The following is a 25,150-nucleotide window of genomic DNA, read 5'->3' as shown; positions in this document are numbered from 1 at the left end:
TTATAGTAGTTATATTCTTGTACATAGGAGTAGTATTATAGTAGTTATATTCCTGTACCTAGGGGGCAGTATTATAGTAGTTATATTCTTGTACATAGGGGGCAGTATTATAGTAGTTATATTCTTGTACATAGGGGACAGTATTATAGTAGTTATATTCTTGTACATAGGAGCAGTATTATAGTAGTTATATTCTTGTACATAGGGGGCAGTATTACACTATATTCTTGGACAATAAGTGATGATGTTGCATTTCTAGGGTGATGCAATCCAACCATTGTTAGTAACATTTTTCATAGGAACATGACATGGACCACACAACATTCCATTAGGTTATATACAAGTGCCTATTGCTTTGTCTTCATTGCTTGTAGTACTACAAATCTCAGCAGGTCTCTGCTTCAAAATAGAAGCCATAGTTTTGCACCAGCTGGAGTAATAGGCACTTCTAGCTTCCGGGTGTCTAACAAAGGGTTAAGTCTGAGCATCACGTGCTTTGAGTGACTGCTGACGTCAGCCAATCAGATGCGTTCTTCTCGTAGACAGACACTGCATTGCTAAGCAATGGTAGCCTGAGATACTGCCCTTTCTCCATAGCCCCGCCTCCTGGCTTCTCCGCCCTTCCTTGGTGATGACGTTTAGTTTAGAACACCAATCAGAACGCAGAGATTCTTGACTGACAGTAACATTCACCAATAGGGAATGCCGGGTGGCGGCCGTTGGGCTGAGTGGATGGCAGAGGAAGCCGAGCGGTAACGGAGATCTGTCCGAGACCGTGAGCAACCATGGGGAACCGGGGGATGGAGGACCTCATTCCCCTCGTCAACAAGCTCCAGGACGCCTTCAGTTCTATAGGCCAGTCCTGCAACCTCGACCTGCCGCAGATAGCAGTGGTGGGAGGACAGAGCGCTGGCAAGAGTTCGGTGCTGGAAAACTTCGTAGGCCGGTAAGTAGTCGCGGCCGGGGCTCCTGTCATCAGGCGGACTGCTGCCTTCCCTACGGGGGCTGTGCTATGCATGAAGGGACTTTGCGCACTTTACGTAGTTTTTGCTCCAGGCTGTTCAATGAGTGACGTCACCGGGCTACGCTCTTTCTCCTGACAGGGGTTGTGTTACCCCGGGGAGATGAGTGTCCTCAGGGCTCTCCTAACCTGTCACACAGGGTCTTTACCTCTGTCTATACATAGACTATACTGAGTACTGGGGTGTATACCCATCAGTACTGAGGAACTACAGCTCCCAGCATGCCCTGACAGACAGAGGATATGCTGTGACTTGTAGTTTCCCAGCAATCAGAGGCTGACAGGCCGCAGCGCTGTGCCGTATACCGCCATTGTCACCAGATATATAATTATATCCAACCAGCTGGGCTATAATCATCCTCTTGTACGCTCGGGTGCACCTGGACGGCGGCGTATAAATAAACCGCGCTTGTAAATCCGAATGTGCCAGATTATTACATTCCAGATTACCAATGGGGACGGTATTCGCATATTTACGGATTTTGGCGTCCTTGCCATCGCAACGCAGTCTCGGGGTGGTGGTGAAAGTTTAACTCCGTAATGGGAAACAGTCGCAACGATAAACCTCTAAAACGGTAACACCCCTTTAAATAGAGGAAGATCTGTGGGGTGACTATCCCTTTAAGAGATTAACCTGTTCTTGACTAGAGGCAGAATCGTGCACCAGGCGCAGGTGCCGGTTTCCATTCTGTACGTTTTTCGTCACGGAGGTGCTGTTAGGACACCTGCGAGACCGGGGCGACTTTAAGGTGTCCCCTTCTGACGTTGTGACGTTTAACCCCTTAGATGGCACGGCCAAGACAGACTGTCACGTCTAAGGAGTTGGACACCTATTTAATGAAAATATTTTTTTTTTTTTAATTTTTACATTATATTCTCATGTATTAATTATGTAAAAATAAATTTAAAATATTCTACAAATTAATATAAATTAATATTTTTATATTTTTTTATATTTTTATTATATTTTTTACATTGTAATTTTTTTGGCAGATTAGCTTCTTTTTATTTTTATTCCACCCCAAAACATATTCAATACGTAACCCGAAAATCGTACCCCTAAACTATTTCACTCCCTCCTACAAAAATGTTTTATTTTTTTTCCCGTAAAACTTAGTTTTATTGTACCAAAGTGCTAAAACATAAGTAAATCCCTAAAAACGGCCTAGATTTGGAATCGCCCCCCGGCTCCAAAATGAAACCTGTTCTGCTAACAAGCAAGTTCTTCGACGGCGAGAGAGGAAAGCGTTCCGGTGCTCAGGGTGCGATGGTATGTTCTTAAAGGGATTGTCCAGTTCTTTTGTTGATGACTTACCCAATAAGAGATCAGAGGGGATCTGACACCCGGGATCCTTGTGGTTCAGCGTGTTGGAGAGGCTGTGACCCCTTCACCGTGTTGGTAGGAACTCGCTCCATTCACTTCTATAGGACGAGGCTGTCATGGCCGCCATAAAACAGACGCTGTGAAAGGGTCATGGCGCTAGAAAGGTAACTGCGAACTGAGCTGATCAGCGGGGCCTGGGTGTTAGACCACCACTTATTATTGATGACCTATCCTGAGGATAAGTCATCAATCAATGTAATATCTAGACAACCCCTTTAAGACTCAGAATAGGCAAGTCTTGAATGGGTTAACGAGGAAATAAAACCATAAAATGCTGAGCAGAGCGATCCCGGACCTTGATCTGTCACCGTGTGTCAGGCTGCAGACTTCATAACTTCCCCTTCTTATACCCAAATCTAGGGCGCCCCCGCTGCCTGTGCACTGCGAGCCATAAGCCCACCAGAAGGGTAGCCATGATGCCAGAATGGACGATCCCCCATACCATGGTATCCGCTTGGAGGTCGCCCTTCTTTGCAGAGCTATGAAACATCCCCTTCAAAAAGTTCGTCGTTATCTGTTCCTAGGAAAGCTGGGTGACCTCTGTATAGGACCATGAATGGCAGATATAAGTAATTCGGCATATAGGAGCGGAGGTAGGTAGCCTTAGAGCATCTTGGGGTGCACAGTGGCCGTACCGGCCACCATATTGGATTTCACCCAGCTTTCCTGATACAATTGTACAGCCAGTGAATGGCTCAGGTAGCAGACAGACGGAGGAGGATTTCCTGTGGTTTCTATGATCTTGTAGATGTGTAGAAATATTCGGGGTTTCCGGGGGCGGTCACATGACGCGCTCGGTATCAATGCCAGGCTTCATTATGACGCACAATGTGACATGAGTCACCCTTCAGCAGAATTCAGCGCGCTGCCCCCCGGTGGAGGCCGTCTCCTCTCCTCCTGGGTCACGGCCTTACATCCTTACACGTCTCCCATGAATCATCTTCATCGCTAAAGTCCTGAATGGCTGTTTTAGGGCATGGTCACACAGCGCAGATTTTCCACCATATCATTACATACAGAAAATCAGCCGCTGGATGAGATTTGATCCCTTGTAGGGCGCAACGCAACCACGTTTACTATCCATAGGTCAAGGTAATAGCGCCACATTGCAGTCGTAACGTGACTTTCTTCCTGAAACAGCGCCACACTTGTCCATGGGCTGAGTCTGGTATTGCAGCTTAGTTTCATTGAGGTGAACGTGACCGAGCTGCAGTACCACACACATCCAGTGGACAGATGTGGCGCCATTTAGAGAAGTCTATTCAATATTAGGGAATTGCCTTATAAGCAGCTTTCGGATATGGCATCAAGGTACATCCATAGACAGTGCCTGTACACTGATGGTACCTACCGGGTAATTGATGGGTTAGAGGCAAGTTCCTGCAGTTTTTGGGAGCCCCCTACCCAGTGAGAGGATAAAAAGACCCCACTCTGTGCTCATTGTTACAAGTCCTGCTCTCCCCTGTATACAATATGGCGCACCCTGCAGGCCAGGCTCTGGGGTGCCACACTCTTTGCATACATTGGGGTACATAATCTGGGTGCTGGCCCTGTAGGAGACTGTTCACATGGAAGCCATAGCCCCCTGATTATGTAACTACGTGCTGACATAGACGAGACCAGAGAGAAGTGAATCTTGTCAGCTCCGTGCAAAGTGCAGGAGATCAGTGTCCATGTCCCGGGGGTGGGTCATTATACCAAAGGGCCCGTGTGACTATAAAATACAGCGGCCCTTTATACAGCGATTCCTTTCAAGGGTTTATAGATCTACATTGTTATACTGAGATACCTGAGTAGGTGTCGGTCTAAACTGTGACTCTCGTATTCTGTTCATGCACCAGAATGTTGAGGTCTGTGGCCAAGTATAAGTAATGTAGACTATGTGATGGCGCATTGTGAGGTGAGGCTTGAGTGGGTAACAGCACTGGAGGTATACCGCAACGTCAGTCGGGGTCCCCACCGCTGGTATACTTTGCATTACTTAATGTTTACTGACATATAGCCGCAATTGTTTTTGAAACAGCAAGCTTGCCAAGGGACAGAACCATAACAACTTACATGATCAAAGTAGTGTCACCAGAGGCAGCTGAGCATGGAGATGGAGTCAGCAGGAGATTTATGTCTGTGAGAAAAGCAGCATTGTGAGTGCAGCTCTGGAGCATAACAGAAGATGTACAGTATAAGTAGGGGCATATATTTACATAGTGACTCCGCTTTTTATGTAGGTGGTATAGATAGAGGAAGGCTTCCAAGTATGCAGGAGGCTAGGCCTATAAACAGTCTGTGCCGATCCTGGATGATGTCATCAGTGTCATGTATAAGTGGCTACTATAAAGTTAGCCTATTGGATTACAGTGCATTGTTAGGTATATGTTTACTCTATTATACTCCAGAGCTGCGATCACTATTCTGCTGGTACAGTCACTGTGTACATACATTACATTACTTATCCTGTACTGATCCTGAGTTACATCCTGTATTATACTCCATAGCTGCGCTCACTATTCTGCTTGTACAATCACTGTGTACATACATTACATTACTTATCCTGTACTGATCCTGAGTTACATCCTGTATTATACTCCAGAGCTGCGCTCACTATTCTGCTGGTGCAGTCACTGTGTACATACATTACATTACTTATCCTGTACTGATCCTGAGTTACATCCTGTATTATACTCCAGAGCTGCACTCACTATTCTGCTGGTGCAGTCACTGTGTACATACATTACATTACTTATCCTGTACTGATCCTGAGTTACATCCTGTATTATACTCCAGAGCTGCGCTCACTATTCTGCTGGTGCAGTCACTGTGTACATGCATTACATTACTTATCCTGTACTGATCCTGAGTTACATCCTGTATTATACTCCAGAGCTGCGCTCACTATTCTGCTGGTGCAGTCACTGTGTACATGCATTACATTACTTATCCTGTACTGATCCTGAGTTACATCCTGTATTATACTCCAGAGCTGCGCTCACTATTCTGCTGGTGCAGTCACTGTGTACATACATTACATTACTTATCCTGTACTGATCCTGAGTTACATCCTGTATTATACTCCAGAGCTGCACTCACTATTCTGCTGGTGCAGTCACTGTGTACATACATTACATTACTTATCCTGTATTATACTCCAGAGCTGCGCTCACTATTCTGCTGGTGCAGTCGCTGTGTACATACATTACATTACTTATCCTGTACTGATCCTTTCTGACCGCTCCCTACAGTAGGACATACAGTATACACCTCTAGGGGGGGAGGTCTTCTTGCTATGGAGTTAATGTCTCACTTTTTAACAGGGGTCCAGAAGAAAGTCACATTAACCATTAACAATCCATTTTTCCCATCTAGAGTTTCTCCCGTTACATGGTGTCCTGGCAGGTATCTTTATCATGAGGCTGATGTGAACTTCCTGCTCATATCTTGGGGCTTTGGTCAGGAATGTGGCGTAAGCTCCGAGTGTTTTCATTTCTCAGCCCTGATAAAGATATCAATGGAGACCATGGAGGTGGGGGCGTAGATGTAATATATTACTACACATAGTGCAGCACTGCGGAGATATCAGTCACCAGCACCTTACTAGTGGGTATGATTAGGAATAATCCCAGAAATGGCTATATATATACTGCAGCTTATGATCACACTTTTGTAATAAGAGGCAGTATTATAGTAGTTATATTCTTGTACATAGGAGTAGTATTATAGTAGTTATACTCTTGTACATAGGAGTAGTATTATAGTAGTTATATTCTTGTACATAGGGGCAGTATTATAGTAGTTATACTCTTGTACATAGGAGTAGTATTATAGTAGTTATATTCTTGTACATAGGAGGCAGTATTATAGTAGTTATATTCTTGTACATAGGAGTAGTATTATAGTAGTTATATTCTTGTACATAGGGGCAGTATTATAGTAGTTATATTCTTGTACATAGGAGCAGTATTATAGTAGTTATATTCTTGTACATAGGAGCAGTATTATAGTAGTTATATTCTTGTACATAGGAGTAGTATTATAGTAGTTATATTCTTGTACATAGGAGTAGTATTATAGTAGTTATATTCTTGTACATAGGAGCAGTATTATAGTAGTTATATTCTTGTACATAGGGGGCAGTATTATAGTAGTTATAGTCCTGTACATAGGAGCAGTATTATAGTAGTTATATTCTTGTACATAGGAGCAGTATTATAGTAGTTATAGTCCTGTACATAGGAGCAGTATTATAGTAGTTATATTCTTGTACATAGGAGCAGTATTATAGTAGTTATAGTCCTGTACGTAGGAGCAGTATTATAGTAGTTATATTCTTGTACGTAGGAGCAGTATTATAGTAGTTATATTCTTGTACATAGGAGTAGTATTATAGTAGTTATATTCTTGTACATAGGGGCAGTATTATAGTAGTTATATTCTTGTACATAGGAGCAGTATTATAGTAGTTATATTCTTGTACATAGGAGTAGTATTATAGTAGTTATATTCTTGTACATAGGAGCAGTATTATAGTAGTTATATTCTTGTACATAGGAGGTAGTATTATAGTAGTTATATTCTTGTACATAGGAGCAGTATTATAGTAGTTATATTCTTGTACATAGGAGCAGTATTATAGTAGTTATATTCTTGTACATAGGAGCAGTATTATAGTAGTTATATTCTTGTACATAGGGGCAGTATTATAGTAGTTAGTTATATTCTTGTACTTAGGGGGCAGTATTATAGTAGTTATATTCTTGTACTTAGGGGACAGTATTATAGTAGTTATATTCCTGTACATAGGAGGTAGTATTATAGTAGTTATATTCTTGTACATAGGAGTAGTATTATAGTAGTTATATTCTTGTACATAGGAGCAGTATTATAGTAGTTATATTCTTGTACATAGGGGCAGTATTATAGTAGTTAGTTATATTCTTGTACTTAGGGGGCAGTATTATAGTAGTTATATTCTTGTACTTAGGGGACAGTATTATAGTAGTTATATTCTTGTACTTAGGGGACAGTATTATAGTAGTTATATTATAGTAGTTATATTCTTGTACTTAGGGGGCAGTATTATAGTAGTTATATTCTTGTACATAGGAGCAGTATTATAGTAGTTATATTCTTGTACATAGGAGTAGTATTATAGTAGTTATATTCTTGTACATAGGAGCAGTATTATAGTAGTTATATTCTTGTACTTAGGGGACAGTATTATAGTAGTTATATTCTTGTACATAGGAGTAGTATTATAGTAGTTATATTCTTGAAAATAGGAGTAGTATTATAGTAGTTATATTCTTGTACAGAGGAGCAGTATTATCGTAGTTATATTCTTGTACAGAGGAGCAGTATTATCGTAGTTATATTCTTGTACATAGGAGTAGTATTATAGTAGTTATATTCTTGTACATAGGAGCAGTATTATCGTAGTTATATTCTTGTACATAGGAGCAGTATTATCGTAGTTATATTCTTGTACATAGGAGTAGTATTATAGTAGTTATATTCTTGTACATAGGGGCAGTATTATAGTAGTTATATTCTTGTACATAGGAGTAGTATTATGGTAGTTATATTCTTATACATAGGAGCAGTATTATAGTAGTTATATTCTTGTACATAGGGTAGTATTATAGTAGTTATATTCTTGTACATAGGAGCAGTATTATAGTAGTTATATTCTTGTACATAGGAGCAGTATTATAGTAGTTATATTCTTGTACATAGGGGCAGTATTATAGTAGTTAGTTATATTCTTGTACTTAGGGGGCAGTATTATAGTAGTTATATTCTTGTACTTAGGGGACAGTATTATAGTAGTTATATTATAGTAGTTATATTCTTGTACTTAGGGGGCAGTATTATAGTAGTTATATTCTTATACATAGGAGGCAGTATTATAGTAGTTATATTCTTGTACATAGGGGCAGTATTATAGTAGTTATATTATAGTAGTTATATTCTTGTACTTAGGGGGCAGTATTATAGTAGTTATATTCTTATACATAGGAGGCAGTATTATAGTAGTTATATTCTTATACATAGGGGCAGTATTATAGTAGTTATATTATAGTAGTTATATTCTTGTACTTAGGGGGCAGTATTATAGTAGTTATATTCTTGTACATAGGAGCAGTATTATAGTAGTTATATTCTTGAAAATAGGAGTAGTATTATAGTAGTTATATTCTTGTACATAGGAGTAGTATTATAGTAGTTATATTCTTGAAAATAGGGGTAGTATTATAGTAGTTATATTCCTGTACATAGGAGCAGTATTATAGTAGTTATATTCTTGTACATAGGAGCAGTATTATAGTAGTTATATTCTTGTACATAGGAGTAGTATTATAGTAGTTATATTCTTGTACATAGGAGTAGTATTATAGTAGTTATATTCTTGAAAATAGGGGTAGTATTATAGTAGTTATATTCTTGTACATAGGAGCAGTATTATAGTAGTTATATTCCTGTACATAGGAGCAGTATTATAGTAGTTATATTCTTGTACATAGGAGTAGTATTATGGTAGTTATATTCCTGTACATAGGAGGTAGTATTATAGTAGTTATATTCTTGAAAATAGGAGTAGTATTATAGTAGTTATATTCTTGTACATAGGAGTAGTATTATAGTGGTTATATTCTTGAAAATAGGGGTAGTATTATAGTAGTTATATTCTTGTACATAGGAGCAGTATTATAGTAGTTATATTCTTGTACACAGGAGCAGTATTATAGTAGTTATATTCTTGTACATAGGAGTAGTATTATAGTAGTTATATTCCTGTACATAGGAGCAGTATTATAGTAGTTATATTCTTGTACATAGGAGTAGTATTATGGTAGTTATATTCTTGTACATAGGAGTAGTATTATAGTAGTTATATTCTTGTACATAGGAGCAGTATTATAGTAGTTATATTCTTGTACTTAGGGGGCAGTATTATAGTAGTTAAGCCTTCTGTATAGCAGATGTGTTTACTGATAACTGAGCCAATGATGTTGAAATGCAAAGCTTTATTAAGATTAAGAGCAAGCCTTTCTCTTCCATTCAGGGTCTGTGTACAGTTGGGTCTTTACCTCCACAGTCTTTGTAGTTGTTGGTAGATAATAGATCTCTCTGTATATAATATTCCACCATGTTGCGGTAGGCGAGGACATCTTCTTTGTACACATTCGCCATCTTTCAGTAGATGACAGAGCTGCGGCCTTGTGTTTTACCTTCTCTCCACTTTTATAGGGGGCGTTCTGCTTTCTATCTCCTGTCTTGTAGTAGAATCCTAATAGTTTTGGGGTCTTATTCTCTGTAAACCCGGGTGGTCTAAGGTTTCACCATTAGATGTCAGATCTATGTTGTGGCCTCCAGAGACGTATAGGAGTTGTAGTCTGTAAATCTAATATGGCGGCTGTTCATGACCTTTCCGGTTTGCTTGTGTTCCTCCGTATTGTTTTATGGTGTTTGCTGAGCGCCCTGCAGCTTCCGATAAGCAGAATCCACACGTCACACCCTTCCCAGAATAACCCGCACACGCTCATAGGTGATAGCACGCTACATGTCATATTCCCGGCAGGAAGACTCGGATGATGAGGGGGAAATCCATGAGGAGCTGTGAACACTGGCGAGACGTACACCGCGGCCATCTTGAATTGTATCTATGGCTGCTCATCATTATACGTATTATACCGCCCTTATTACATGTCGCCCCTAGACTAGGACAAGTCATGGCCATCAGCAGCCTATAATATGGCGAGATTTATAGATCAGTTCATCCTGATCCTCCTGGTTCATGGAGAATACAGCCGCCAGAAAAGTTGCAATTACAATGGATATCCGGGTTTAACTCTTTGATTTATATGCCATTCAGGGCCAGGGAAAAGCTGGGTGCTGCAATGGCAGACGTCAGTGATGGATACCGGCGTCCAAGGTGGCTCTGGATTGCATCTTAAGGCCTCACTGAAGTCTTGGGATTGTAATGACACCACGGCGGCGTGTGTTATACTTTGGCTTGGGGACATTCCTTCCGTAGATGGGTCCACCCTTTGCTCTTAAAGGGACCGCAGCGATCAGCCCTCAGCGCACTTTGGATTCCTCACCGACAAGGAATCTCCTTATCTGGGAAATCTCAGCCTCTCGCGTCCTGCAGTGATGGGACGTGCAGCACAAAGCGGCGACTTGAGACGGGCCCGGTCTAGCGCAGACATCTGTCCCCCCTGCAGAGCGTCACTTACTTGGTGTCAGCACTGGCGTCCTGACCGAGCGTTTCCTTCCTCTCCTATCAGTTCTGTATTGTAGGCACATCAGCCTGAATTTTTCCGTTTTTGTGTTTTTCAGTAGATTTCCTTCTGACCTCTTTTATGTCTTTGTATATATTCAGATAGTCTGGGCGCACAGCATGGAAATGGGGTCCTATTGAACCAATTGTTGTCCCTGTCAATATGGGATCCTTCGCATAGGACCCTCTATAGACCTCTGAACATTTGGGCAGATTCAGGCCCCACCTGTATATTATAAGTAATACTTCAATTCCCCTGTAGTGGGTGCTGTAGTGAAAATGGGGGGGTCCGACATCTGGAGTATGTGGCTTTCCCCGGCACTACAGGCTCTTTCCTGTTCCGATGATGTCATCATCATCAGTCACATGGTGCAGCGGCAGCTCAGTCCCATTCAAGCGAATGAGGTTGAGCTGCAGTTCCAAGCACAGCCACTGTCACATGTGTGGCGCTGTGCTGGGTCCACAGCTGTCACCAGAACATTGCTGTCTCTTCTTGTAGCTGATCCGTGGGTGTCTGAGGTGTCAAACCTCCACTTACCACATAGATGACCTACGAAAGTCCCAAAAAACCCCTTTAAATGGATTGGCCTAAAAAAAACCACTTCCTCTTAAGGGATTCAGCACGACAGATGAAAGCAATAAAATGTGACGGATCAATGACCAATAATTCTAAAACCTCGCTTTGATGCCAGTGAGCTGCCTGTAAGCATGTGATCTATACGGTGCCGAGAGGTTATATAAGAGACTGTGTAAGGACGAGGCATGCATGGCTTTGTTCCCCGGGTAAAGTGCTGAGCTCATGTGTACAGCGCTGCGGCTCATTCACCACGGGATGACACAATGCCTTTCCTATGTGTCTGTGTATCGGCTTCCTGTTGGTCGGCTGCCCGGCTGAACAATGGCCGTAGTGCCCCGATTACCAGAGGCCTGACACAGCACATGCCACGCTAACCAGCCAGATCTGCTTGTTTGTTCACCTCGGCCTCACAATCAGCGGCTTTCTGTTTCCTTCCTCTCCAGTGACCGGTGCTGAGAGCTAAAAATATATAGATTCATATATAGTGACCTAGAAATGGCCGTCACTGCACCTCCTATACTGAGCTGACTTAGTGATTGGAGGAGGAGAAGACCCCAGAGAAAGTCACATATATAATGTATACATGTGCAGTGGTTTTATCTCAACATTCCTCTGTACGTCTCTAACAACATATGTGGCCTTACAGATCAATGTGTTACTGTACTTCAGAGCTGCACTCACTATTCTGCTGGTGCAGTCACTGTGTACATACATTACATTACTTATCCTGTATTATATTTCAGAGCTGCGCTCACTATTCTGCTGGTGCAGTCACTGTGTACATACATTACATTACTTATCCTGTATTATATTCCAGAGCTGCGCTCACTATTCTGCTGGTACAGTCACTGTGTACATACATTACATTACTTATCCTGTATTATACTTCAGAGCTGCACTCACTATTCCGCTGGTGCAGTCACTGTGTACATACATTACATTACTTATCCTGTATTATACTCCAGAGCTGCGCTCACTATTCTGCTGGTGCAGTCACTGTGTACATACATTACATTACTTATCCTGTATTATACTCCAGAGCTGCACTCACTATTCTGCTGGTACAGTCACTGTGTACATACATTACATTACTTATCCTGTATTATACTTCAGAGCTGCACTCACTATTCTGCTGGTGCAGTCACTGTGTACATACATTACTTATCCTGTATTATACTCCAGAGCAGCGCTCACTATTCTGCTGGTGCAGTCACTGTGTACATACATTACATTACTTATCCTGTATTATACTCCAGAGCTGCACTCACTATTCTGCTGGTGCAGTCACTGTGTACATACATTACATTACTTATCCTGTATTATACTCCAGAGCTGCGCTCACTATTCTGCTGGTGCAGTCACTGTGTACATACATTACATTACTTATCCTGTATTATACTCCAGAGCTGCACTCACTATTCTGCTGGTGCAGTCACTGTGTACATACATTACATTACTTATCCTGTATTATACTCCAGAGCTGCGCTCACTATTCTGCTGGTGCAGTCACTGTGTACATACATTACATTACTTATCCTGTATTATACTCCAGAGCTGCGCTCACTATTCTGCTGGTGCAGTCACTGTGTACATACATTACATTACTTATCCTGTATTATACTCCAGAGCTGCGCTCACTATTCTGCTGGTGCAGTCACTGTGTACATACATTACATTACTTATCCTGTATTATACTCCAGAGCTGCGCTCACTATTCTGCTGGTGCAGTCACTGTGTACATACATTACATTACTTTTCCTGTACTGATCCTGAGTTATATCCTGTAACATACTCCAGAGCTGCATTGACATTTTTGAAGGCTTCAGAGCTGAACTCTCCCGGCAATTTCTTCTCTGAATTCTAGGAAGCGTTTTCTTCACATGACCCGCGGTCTAGTAATCTGCTTTGTGTAGCTATACTGTTCTTGATGTCTCATAATAGGCCTGTTTCTCTGTCTTATAACAAACAGCAGAATTGTGAATCCAGCTCTGTAGCACCAGTGCTTCTGTTCCTATTTCCTATGACAAGCACTCTGATGCGTAGTCCTCTACATTAATGGCTTGGGCAGAATCGGCGCCGCTGTAATGGAAAGCCTCTCCTCGTCGCTCAGGCTCTCAGTCCGTGCGGCCATGTTCTCGTTTTTCTCACCATTTTGTCTTGTTGTGACAGCGGTCCCGAGTCTCGGGCGTGTTCACATGATGACATGTATGTGTAATGTTTGTCCACCATCAATCTCGGCTATGTGCTGTGAGATCAGTGGGTGACATTGGGGGGGGGGGGGGGGGCGAGTGTCACGCATGTTCATGGCTTGTGAACAGTCAATATAAAGGGCATCAGTCACTTCCCATACACATCCGGCCTGTAACTTCTCATAACGGAAATGTCAACGCCAAGAGCGAGCGGGATTACCATGTCACAGTGTGTACACTGACCTATCAGCGGGGTAAGTGGCCGTAAATGGGTGAGGATTACGGTAATGGATGTTTGTTATACATGTCACAAGATGCAAGGTCGGTCATCTTGGGGTTCCTATACAAAGACTGTTGCAGATAGGATCCTTTATTTTGCCCGTTGCGACCAGTCCATGACTATTGCATGGTGGGACTGCACTACTGGGGAAGGGGGGTCTTATACGATACAAATCTAATGGTACCTTTTTTCTCTTTCCTTACAGAGATTTCCTGCCCCGTGGATCCGGCATCGTCACCCGCCGCCCCCTCATCCTCCAGCTCATATTCTCGAAAACAGGTTGGTGCTCTGCGTTATACCGTCCCATACACACATAAACAAAACCCGTCACGTGACTGCAGGTTACACGTTACACCCACTTACCTTGTGGAGAGGTGATACCTCAGAAACTTACCACAGTCACAACTTGTAGCTGCAGTGAGTGGACAGATGGCTGCGCATGCGCGGGTCTCTCCATTCACTTCTATGGGCCTGTCTCCTCACATAGAAGTAACTGAAGAGAGCTGAGGATCCGCTACCACCTGTCTACTCACGGGGACGCCCCCTCTTCTCCAGATCCGTGTTATCCGCTGGCAGCCATGACGGTATCCTCTCTCTTCTGTACGTGTGGCGGGGGTTGATATAACACAAGCTCGTGTACTGAGCCTGCAGCTATCCAGCTGTGGTATGTCTACAGATCCCCGGGCTGCTGGGACTTGTAGTTCCACATAGTGGCCATTCCTGTTCTGGGCCTTCACCTCTCGTCCGCTTCCAGCTCGTACAGGTAGAACCAGTCTGACCGTCCCTCGACTTACCTTGTTTTTGTGACTCCGTCGTAAATTTAGCAACAGATTAAACTGTCTAATAATGCGCCGTCGGCGGATGTGCCGCAGTTAACCCTACGTGTCCTGGTCCAAGCTCCCTATACCTTAAAAAGTTACACAGTCACACGACGCATTACCTTACACGTGTCCTGTGACATTGCTTTTGGCGCGGTGACCATGCAATGTAATGGCACGCCTTTGGCTTGTTGGAGCTGTAGTGCGCTGGTCCCTGATCTGGTCTGTGGTACCCCACTGTGCTGTTTGTCAGAGGACTCGGGGACCCCCATGGTCAGAGCCCCAAGATCAGACATGTATCCTCTATCCTGTCAATAGGTGGTCAGTTGGGACGACCCCTTTAAGTGACTGTGCAGTACCACACACAACCTGTGCACAGGTGTGGCGCTATTTTTGACATAAAGCCATGTTTTTCTAATCCCTTTAAATAGCTCAAAGAGTCTAATTTTAGCACCACCTCATGAAACTCCACTATCACAAAATCTCACCCCCACGCCCAGTGCCTCTGACCCCGCCGGTATTACTACAGCTCCATTACGTTCCACCTCCTCCGCAGGTGTTCTTCCTGCCGTTGCGTCATCGTGCCGCTTTCACAACACTCTGGATTGAGGAGTGGCCCGGTGGCAAAGACCTTGTGACTGGTGATCTCTTGACTCGTGATGTCATTAGGGGCGGGGCTATAGATGATGATGTAATACTCAGCCCTATGTATTGCTTATTTACTATGGTTGGCACAAGCCGTCGTGTTTTCCGGCGTCGCCTCTGGAGCTATGTACACAGCAGCCCTGTAGGTAAACACAGCAGACCTGCCGGAGACATTACATATAGTTGTCAACATCAGATCCCTGACTTGAGCGCCCCCTATCTGTCGCTTTGGGTTATAGCAGACTACAAAATTCTAATGGAGTCTTTGTCTATACCTCTGCATGTTGTCAGTGACTGAGACTTGTATATAGCTAGTTCTGACCCCATCTGAGGTGGTGTGGGGTGAAATATACAAGAGGGAGGAGCTCTGTGACATGTCCGCTCCTCCTACTACAGTGTGACAGGAGGGAGGAGCTATGTGATGAGGACATCCTCTCACCACAGGATGGAGCTATAAGACGTATTTGTGACTGTTGCACAGTTGCCCCCTGTTGGTCATTGTGTGTTGTACATGATGTCTGTCCGCCGCGCAGTGTAATACGCCCCTCCAGGCTGTGACCTGCGCTGGCTATAACCCTCACTTTCCTCTCTCTACAGAATATGCCGAATTCCTGCACTGCAAATCCAAGAAATTCACAGACTTCGATGAGGTTCGCCAGGAGATCGAAGCAGAGACAGACCGAGTAACTGGAACAAACAAAGGCATCTCACCGGTGCCCATCAACCTGCGGGTGTACTCTCCTCATGGTGAGCGCATGGGGCAGGATTATAGGAATCATTGGCCTGTGCACTGTGGGCAGTATTATAGCTTGTCCTTTGGTGGACTGTAGTATAGCAGTCATAGATATGTGCGCTGGGGGTAGTATTATAGCAGTTATAGGACTGTTCTCTAGGGACTGTATTATGGCAGTCATAGGCCTGTCTGCTGGGGTCATCTGTATTATAGCAGTCATAGAGATGTGAACTGGGGGCAGTCATGGGCTTGTCCACTGGGGACTGTATTATAGCAGTCAAAGGTTTGCCCACTAAATGCAGCATTATAGCAGTCGTAGGCCTGTCTGCCTGGGGCAGTAATATAGCGGCTTGTCCACTGTGGCTGTATTATAGCAGTCATATTCCTGTCCGCAGGGGGAAGTATTATAGCAGTCATAGGCTGGCTCACTGATGGCAGTTTTATAGCAGTCATATCCCTGTAGTCATAGGCTGGCTCACTGATGGCGGTATTATTGCAGTCATAGGCTGGCTCACTGAAGGCAGTATTATAGCAGTCATATCCCTGTCTACTGGAGGCGGTATTATTGCAGTCATAGGCTGTCTCACTGATGGCGGTATTATAGCAGTCATAGGCTGGCTCACTGATGGCATTATTATAGCAGTCATATCCCTGCCTGCTGGAGGCAGTATTATAGCAGTCATAGGCTGGCTCTCTGATGGCGGTATTATAGCAGTCATATCCCTGTAGTCATAGGCTGGCTCACTGATGGCGGTATTATAGCAGTCATAGGCTGGCTCACTGAAGGCAGTATTATAGCAGTCATATCCCTGCCTGCTGGAGGCAGTATTATAGCAGTCATAGGCTGGCTCACTGATGGCAGTATTATAGTATTCATAGGCTGGCTCACTGATGGCAGTATTATAGCATTCATAGGCTGGCTCACTGATGGCGGTATTATAGCAGTCATAGGCAGGCTCACTGATGGCGGTATTATAGCAGTCATATCCCTGTCTACTGGAGGCAGTATTATAGCAGTCATAGGTTGGCTCTCTGATGGCGGTATTATAGCAGTCATAGGCTGGCTCACTGATGGCAGTATTATAGTAGTCATAGGCGGGCTCACTGATGGCAGCATTATAGCAGTCATAGGCGGGCTCACTGATGGCAGTATTATAGCACTCATTGGCTTGTGTACTGGGGACAGTATTGAAGCAGTTATAGACTTTTCCAAGTATTATAGCAGTTATATCTTTGTCTACAGGCACTAACAGAATACATCAGCGATGTAATATCCACTTCTGAATTAGTTTCCAGTTTCTTCAGTCCCATTGTTCTGGTCTTAGCCTCCGGTCATGTTCTCCTTAAGATGCTTACCCCCGTTCTTACATTATCTTCCTGTTAACGTTCAGTATGGGGTGAACGGCGTTGTCCTCGGGTGAGGGATAGGATGCATTAGCTGCACTTTCCTCCTGTTCTCCTGGCTGTGCAGGCCTTGAATACATGGTCTCTGTAGCTTCCAGCACCCGCGGGGTCAGCACTTCTCGCTCTGTTCTCCTGAGACATTAATACCGTACACATGAGTGTGCTGCTGCGGAGAGCATTGCGCTTCTTAGAGAATCAAGAATATACAGAATAAAGTCTCCCTGGACCCCCATCCATCTGTTATGTCATCTGCTTTAGACATTTTGGTGCATCCCATAATTTGACTTGCTTTAGCAGCAGCTGCCTGGCACTGAGTGCTGAGGTTGCACATACCGCCACCCAATATCCTCTCGCAGTGGCCATTTTGCCCAGTTTTGCACTATTTCATATATCATTCTAAAACTGTTTTTCTTCCTCCCACAGTTCTGAACTTGACCTTAATTGACCTTCCGGGTATCACCAAGGTCCCTGTTGGTGACCAACCCCAAGACATAGAATACCAGATCAAGGACATGATTCTGCAGTTCATCTCCCGGGATAGCTGCCTCATCCTGGCCGTGACCCCCGCCAATACTGACCTGGCAAACTCTGATGCCTTAAAGATGGCAAAGGAGGTGGATCCTCAAGGTAAGAAGGTACTACCAGCTGTGCTGGTGACACTGCAGGACTGAGCGGTACACATAAATAATACCGTAATCATCACTCACATCATCCACTCATTTTCTTACTGTCTGTTTTGAAATGAATTGGTATATATCTGACTGTTCCAGGTTTAAGGACTATTGGTGTTATAACCAAGCTAGACTTAATGGATGAAGGCACGGACGCCCGAGAAATCCTGGAGAACAAACTGCTGCCACTGAGGAGAGGTAGGGCAGTATTATAGTAGTTATATTCTTGTAGATAGGAGCAGTATTATAGTAGTTTTATTCTTGTATATAGGAGTAGTATTATAGTAGTTATATTCTTGTACATAGGAGGTAGTATTATAGTAGTTATATTCTTGTAGATAGGAGCAGTATTATAGTAGTTATATTCTTGTATATAGGAGTAGTATTATAGTAGTTATATTCTTGTACATAGGAGGCAGTATTATAGTAGTTATATTCTTGTAGATAGGAGCAGTATTATAGTAGTTATATTCTTGTATATAGGAGTAGTATTATAGTAGTTATATTCTTGTACATAGGAGGTAGTATTATAGTAGTTATATTCTTGTACATAGAGCAGTATTATAGTAGTTATATTCTTGTACATAGGAGTAGTATTATAGTAGTTATATTCTTGTACATAGGGGCAGTATTATAGTAGTTATATTCTTGTACATAGGAGCAGTATTATAGTAGTTATATTCTTGTACATAGGAGCAGTATTATAGTAGTTATATTCTTGTACATATGGAGCAGTATTATAGTAGTTATATTCTTGTACATAGGAGCAGTATTATAGTAGTTATATTCTTGTACATATGGAGCAGTATTATAGTAGTTATATTCTTGTACATAGGGGCAGTATTATAGTAGTTATATTCTTGTACATAGGAGTAGTATTATAGTAGTTATATTCTTGTACATATGGAGCAGTATTATAGTAGTTATATTCTTGTACATAGGAGTAGTATTATAGTAGTTATATTCTTGTACATAGGAGGTAGTATTATAGTAGTTATATTCTTGTACATAGGAGTAGTATTATAGTAGTTATATTCTTGTACATAGGAGCAGTATTATAGTAGTTATATTCTTGTACATAGGAGCAGTATTATAGTAGTTATATTCTTGTACATAGGAGTAGTATTATAGTAGTTATATTCTTGTACATAGGAGTAGTATTATAGAAGTTATATTCTTGCACATAGGAGCAGTATTATAGAAGTTATATTCTTGTACATAGGAGCAGTATTATAGAAGTTATATTCTTGTACATAGGAGTAGTATTATAGAAGTTATATTCTTGTACATAGGAGTAGTATTATAGTAGTTATATTCTTGTACATAGGGGGCAGTATTATAGTAGTTATATTCTTGTACATAGGGGCAGTATTATAGTAGTAGTACTTTTATACATAGATTATAGTACATGTCTATCAAGCATGGTGGGATAGGCATGATGAATTAGGTTGTCCATGCAGACATGAGAGGCTCAGGGATAGTCTGCAGCCTGCTTTACATAGCTGTGTTTGTGCGAGTTAGACATGTATTAATCCCGCTGATTGTCTCTCTTGTAGGCTATATGGGAGTAGTGAACAGAAGCCAGAAGGACATTGATGGTAAAAAAGACATCAGGGCAGCCATGGCTGCAGAAAGAAAGTTTTTCCTGTCTCATCCTGCGTATCGGCATATGGCTGACAGAATGGGAACTCCGCATCTTCAGAAAATCTTAAACCAGGTAGAAGTCTCTTCCTCATTCATGGGATGATATATAATGTGCGTCATTCAGTCTCCGCTACCTGACCGCATCACATAAATTAACCAGCTAATGGCATGGCCTCTGTGCCAGAAACCCATTGTAGGAGTTTCCAGCCTTTTGATATTGATCCCATAACCTCGGGATAGGTCATCAGTATCAAGTTGGTGGGTGTCTGAACAGCTGATAGGTGGGGAGGATATTGAAGTCAGTGCTTGAACTATACAGTAGGTGCGGACAGCTCCCTCCACTGTGCAGTGGCCGTTTGGTGTTGCAGCAACTTAGTTCTCATTCAAGCGACCAAATAACCTTCACCTGGGATACCAACAATGATTGACATCTGTGAAACCATGGATTCTAAGGGGTTAAAGACCAAGATTAGTAGCAGTCATGGCATCTAAAGAGCTTGATAAAGGAGAAGTTCCAAACCCCTCCCCGTGGCGGCCTGTCAGTTTTTTGCAACTTGTTAATGGCTTACCCTGACATCCAGGGGCCTAGCAAATCTGCCAAATTCCCAACACCTCTGCTATGGTCACTCGTTGGTTCCCGGAGATTGTCTTTCAGGGTAGTGATGGGCTAGTAGTGGTTGCTTTGTAGCGTGGCATCTGAGGGGTTAAATGGACAGGGTCAATCACAGTAGGGCTTCTGCAGTGATCCCACTGTGTGCCCGCAACATGGGCAGGATGTAACATTACATGCAGTTGTGGTTTAGGCCCACAGGAGTAACGTCTGTCAATGGCGGTCGGTCGCTTCTCTAGTGTGTGATGTCATCGGTAGCCATCATGTGTCCTGGGCTCTGACCTATAATCATTTTCTCCTACCTCTCCTCTTCCAGCAACTAACCAATCACATCCGGGAGACTCTGCCTGCGCTAAGGAGCAAACTGCAGAGTCAGATGCTTTCCCTGGAAAAGGAAGTTGAAGAATTTAAAAATTTCCGCCCCGATGATCCCACCAGGAAAACGAAAGCTCTCCTTCAGTAAGTTACAAGGCCTCCCTCCTGTAGGTGGCAGCACGTCGGTGACAACCAAGAGGGCAATGGATCCTAGTCTTTGTACTGGGTTAGATCCCACAGCTGCATTCACAGTTCTGCAGGCTTCAGAGCGGAAATCTCCAGCATTCTGGGAGATGTTTCTGCCGTACTTTGAGTGCAGCTCTGGAGCAAATGCTTACTATACAGTGGTGCTGGGAGGTGGACTTGGCCTTTAATAACCCATTCCTCTTTCAGGATGGTGCAGCAGCTCGGAGTGGATTTCGAGAAGAGAATTGAAGGATCGGGTGATCAGGTGGACACGCTGGAGCTCTCCGGAGGTGCCAGGATTAACCGCATTTTCCATGAGCGATTTCCTTTTGAGCTTGTGAAGGTACTTGTAGCCTCTGATAGAAGTGAATATGCTGTATTTCAGAGAACCATCTGATAATAGAACTCTGCCCTAAATTGTTCCTCATTTACTCCTCATGGAAATACATGAATAGATTGAGTTAGGTTATCCTGATGCTGACAGTGCTGGAGGACTCCCCTTCCCTTCAACGAGGAGTCTGACAACACACGGTCATCAGTTTACCGTATTTTACGGACTATAAGGCGCACTGGACTATAAGGCGCATTGCCCATGAGCGCCTTATAGTCCGTCTCGGTTCATATATAAGGCGCACCGGACTATAAGGCGCAGTCCGGTGCGCATTATATGTTATTGAAAGCGGCGGCAGGCAGACTTTGCCAGCGGCCGCTTAACCCCCCGCGCGCCAGCCGCTTCTATTGGAAGCGCTCGGCAGGCGAGGAGGGGCTCTATCAGCAAAATCATGCTGATAGAGCCCAACCGTAAAAGTTAGAATAAACTATTACCCCCCCCCCCCCCCCCCCCCCCCGTTTTAAAATAAAAGCCTGAAACAGAATGTGAAACTTACCGAGCGGTGCAGGGTGGGCGAGCATTCAGGCCTCCTCTTCCTCCGATGTTCCGTCCTCCTCCTCCGGCACTCGCTAATAATGGCCTGGCGCATGCGCAGTAGCCGTAGTAGAAGCATTATGATATTGCGCATGCGCCCAGGCCATTATCAGTTCGCGAGCGCCGGAGGAAGTGGTCAGGACATCGGAGGAAGAGGAGGCCTGAATGCCCGCCCTGCACCGCTCGGTAAGTTTCACGTTCTGTTTCAGGCCGGCGTGACAGCAGGGCTGCCGGACACTTCCTATTCATTTCTATGGGAGCCGGCATTCCGTAGTGTGAATGCACCCTTACGGTGCCTTTTATGTATGTATGGAAGTGGCACGCAGACTTTGCCGCTGCTTCCATCCATATATAAGGCGCACCGGACTATAAGCCGCACTTACGATTTCTGAGGAAATCGTAGGTTTTTATGTGCGCCTTATAGTCCGGAAAATACGGTATATATACAATTCCAGGAGGAACAACAGAGTAACCGCACAACGGAAAATTAGGAGAAATGGTGCCCCTGAATTATTATATGTACAAAGGGGAAGTTTCTGTATTTAACCCTTGCCATTCTTTGCTCACTTAAGATGGAATTTGACGAGAAGGATCTACGGAGAGAAATCAGCTACGCCATTAAGAACATCCATGGTGTAAGGTGAGCTCTTCCCATACGCCTTATTGTATCTCACCGACTCATCCCTCACAGGGTTAATCACATTTCAGCTCCTGGTCCCTCTGAACCAATCCTTCTCTGTCATCCCTACAGGACAGGTCTCTTTACCCCTGATATGGCCTTTGAGGCTATAGTGAAGAAGCAAGTGGTGAAATTGAAGGAGCCGTGTCTGAAATGTGTGGATCTGGTCATCCAGGAGCTGATCAACACTGTGAGACAATGTACCGTCAAGGTGAGCCACGGCCGCTGGATGAGAGCGGTGGTCATGGAACGATACAGCCAGTGTATAGAACAGGAGTATTGTTGTGGAACTACAACTCCCAGCATGCATACTTCTTGAATACAAGTGAATGGAGCATGCTGGGAGTTGTAGTTTCTGTCGCACCGGAGCTGCACCATCTGCACAAGGGCATGAATGGTGTTTGGTGTGCTCACCTCCTACATAGACCACGTCCTTTTGTCTTCCTATCTCTTATTGCTGTCAGTGAATGGAAATCCTATTTACATGCAGCACCTATAGTCCTATCCTGGGTGTATGGCTCATTACACTGTATCATAGTGCTGTGCGACCAGGATGGGATGTAAACCAAGGCGTCCCCGTTCACTGACTACAAGGAGCATGGAAGAAAGCACAGTATTGTACAATGCCCTGCAGTCTGTCAGTCTTATTACTGCCTCACTAGTGCAGCCTCAGGCTTTGGGTGTTTCATTTCAGAAGATCGGATAGAAATCTGGTATCCGAGACCACGTTCACATTTCCGATGTCCACTAAAGGCTCTCTATAGTGTCTTCTGGTAGTCGTCCTCTATTAGATTGTGACGCGTGTTCGGTCGGTGACCCAGCTATTCCTGTACCTAACTCTATTAGGAAAATGGCTAATTCAGAACAGGAGACGCCACAATCCATTTATCTAATATGGACAAAGTAGTGTGAGTCATGTCTCCGCGTTGTAGGGCTCAGGGTGACGTCACTGAGCCCTTTGTAACGGAGACTTGGATGTCTTAGGGATGTGACTTGAATGTCGCAGGGTTGTATGGCAGGCTTGTAGACTATTCTGCCTACAAGGGATTTTCAGGCCTTTTAAGATTGATGACCTATTCTTTGCCTAGGTCATCAACCCAAGATCAGAGGGGGTCTGACAGCCTGGACCCTCTGCCACACAGGCCACGTGATATCACGTTCATCAGTCACGTGGCCTGTGAGCAGCTCTGCCCAATTTAAGTGAATGGGGCTGAACCTCACAACTATATAATGTATGGTATTCAGTGAAGAAACTGCAGTGCTCACCCGGGTGCCACAAACCTTGGCAGGGGGCCGAGGTCTTCATTCTATAAGGCAGCACCCATGTACCCTGGTGAGAGGTGTAGTTTGCACACTCATATAATAGCAACTTAAAGGGCCCTGGGCTATTGCATGAAGGTGCTGCCAGTGTGCCCACATGGTTACCAGCGAGGGAATGGGTGTAATACATAGCTGCTGTCCCCCACAAGATTCCCGGGGGGTGGGGGGTGTTCCATGGTCTTGGAAGGTCTTTGTTGAGAAATCCTAAAATATCTGGCCCTGAAGGGCAAAAATGTCCTTTTATGAAGGGGTTAATGTGAATGTTACGTGATTGTGTTGTCGCAAGTTTGCCCCCCACCTTCTTGTCCTTTCCTAACGTTAACCTCTTCTTTACTCTCCCCCTCAACTGTGACATCACTGGGGCAGAGGGCATCGCCTCAGACGGAGGGTAAACGCTCATAAAGTTGTCTCCATCTTCATAACGTGGTCAGACCTGGTGACATAAGACGTATATATGTATCAAGACACATTACAAGACGGCACCGCGGTATCTGACCAGTCTGCGTACACATGCTTTGTAGACTGAACTTCTGTAGTTGCTGGATTTGACCTGTAGGTGGCAGCCTGTAAGAGATTATATACCACGCATTGCAAAGCTGACTTTGAAGTTATTGGTGTAGCCTGCTGGCGTCACAAAGCCTGAGCACAATGGGGTGTATCGGCATTTTGTGATGCTGGGCAGGGCTATGCTGTGACTTTACCTATTACATACACCGCAGCTCCTCAGGGATCGCCCAGACCTGGTCGTACATGGATAGATGGCTTCCTAAATCCTTGTACATTATACTGGTGTCTAGACCCCGTGCGATCCTGGTCTGTCTTGATACATATATATATTAAAAAAAAACCTTCATGTATGTGCATAGCCGCCTCCTGTCTGCCCATGTCACCCTCCAGCGCTCACTAACTATTCATTGACGCCGCTTTGGGGCTTCTGTGTTTTCAGGGGTTTTACAGGAAACGACGCCAACTCCTGTTAATGGGAAGACCCCTGTAGAGAGTTATTCCCATATGTGTAAATCGCCTGTCGTAGGCGTCCTCATCAATCCTGAGAATGAAGGAGCTACAGCGCTGGCGTATAGGGTGTCTGTCACCAGGGTGAAGTATATAAGCCATATACCCATGCCGATATATTCCTTTATTTCACAATATGCAAATGAGCAGTTTGGAGCACCGAAGGCGGCGCCATTGCTCCAGTCTGCTCTAGCACTCGCTCCTTAACCCCTTCTTTCACTTGGCTCCCTGTCACTTAAAGGATAGAGGGGGCAGTGTGGGGGGTAACAGTTTGGAGCAATGGACCCTCCCTTGGTGCTCCAGATTGCTCGTTTGCATATTGTGAAATAAATGAATGTCTGCATTACGTTCAGGTTGGCCTGACCTATGTAACTGCATTGCTGGTTTACCATGCTTCACCTTGTTGATGGGCTCCCTTTCATGCCGGCTGTGGAAGAACTGTGGCCAGGCCCGCTCACTT

The 25,150-nt window shown here is 44.0% G+C and overlaps 1 protein-coding gene across 5 annotated transcripts in view; it reads left to right on the top strand.

Moving 5' to 3' along the window:
• The first annotated feature begins 703 nt into the window (after positions 1–703).
• The window catches only part of DNM2 (dynamin 2), a 46,507-nt gene continuing 22,060 nt past the window's right edge, over positions 704–25,150 (top strand). For all 5 annotated transcript variants that reach the window (XM_075272599.1, XM_075272600.1, XM_075272597.1 and 2 more), the window contains exons 1-10: positions 704–946; positions 13,932–14,005; positions 15,787–15,936; positions 17,750–17,953; positions 18,097–18,195; positions 19,554–19,714; positions 20,568–20,710; positions 20,960–21,095; positions 22,250–22,317; positions 22,429–22,567. In XM_075272599.1, the coding sequence (XP_075128700.1) occupies positions 786–946; positions 13,932–14,005; positions 15,787–15,936; positions 17,750–17,953; positions 18,097–18,195; positions 19,554–19,714; positions 20,568–20,710; positions 20,960–21,095; positions 22,250–22,317; positions 22,429–22,567 (1,335 nt within the window). In that variant the 5' untranslated portion in view covers positions 704–785. The remainder of the gene's footprint in view (positions 947–13,931; positions 14,006–15,786; positions 15,937–17,749; positions 17,954–18,096; positions 18,196–19,553; positions 19,715–20,567; positions 20,711–20,959; positions 21,096–22,249; positions 22,318–22,428; positions 22,568–25,150) is intronic.

Source organism: Leptodactylus fuscus, chromosome 5, assembly GCF_031893055.1.
Source record: "Leptodactylus fuscus isolate aLepFus1 chromosome 5, aLepFus1.hap2, whole genome shotgun sequence".
Lineage (NCBI taxonomy): Eukaryota > Metazoa > Chordata > Amphibia > Anura > Leptodactylidae > Leptodactylus > Leptodactylus fuscus.
This window is presented reverse-complemented; position numbering and strand designations above follow the sequence as displayed.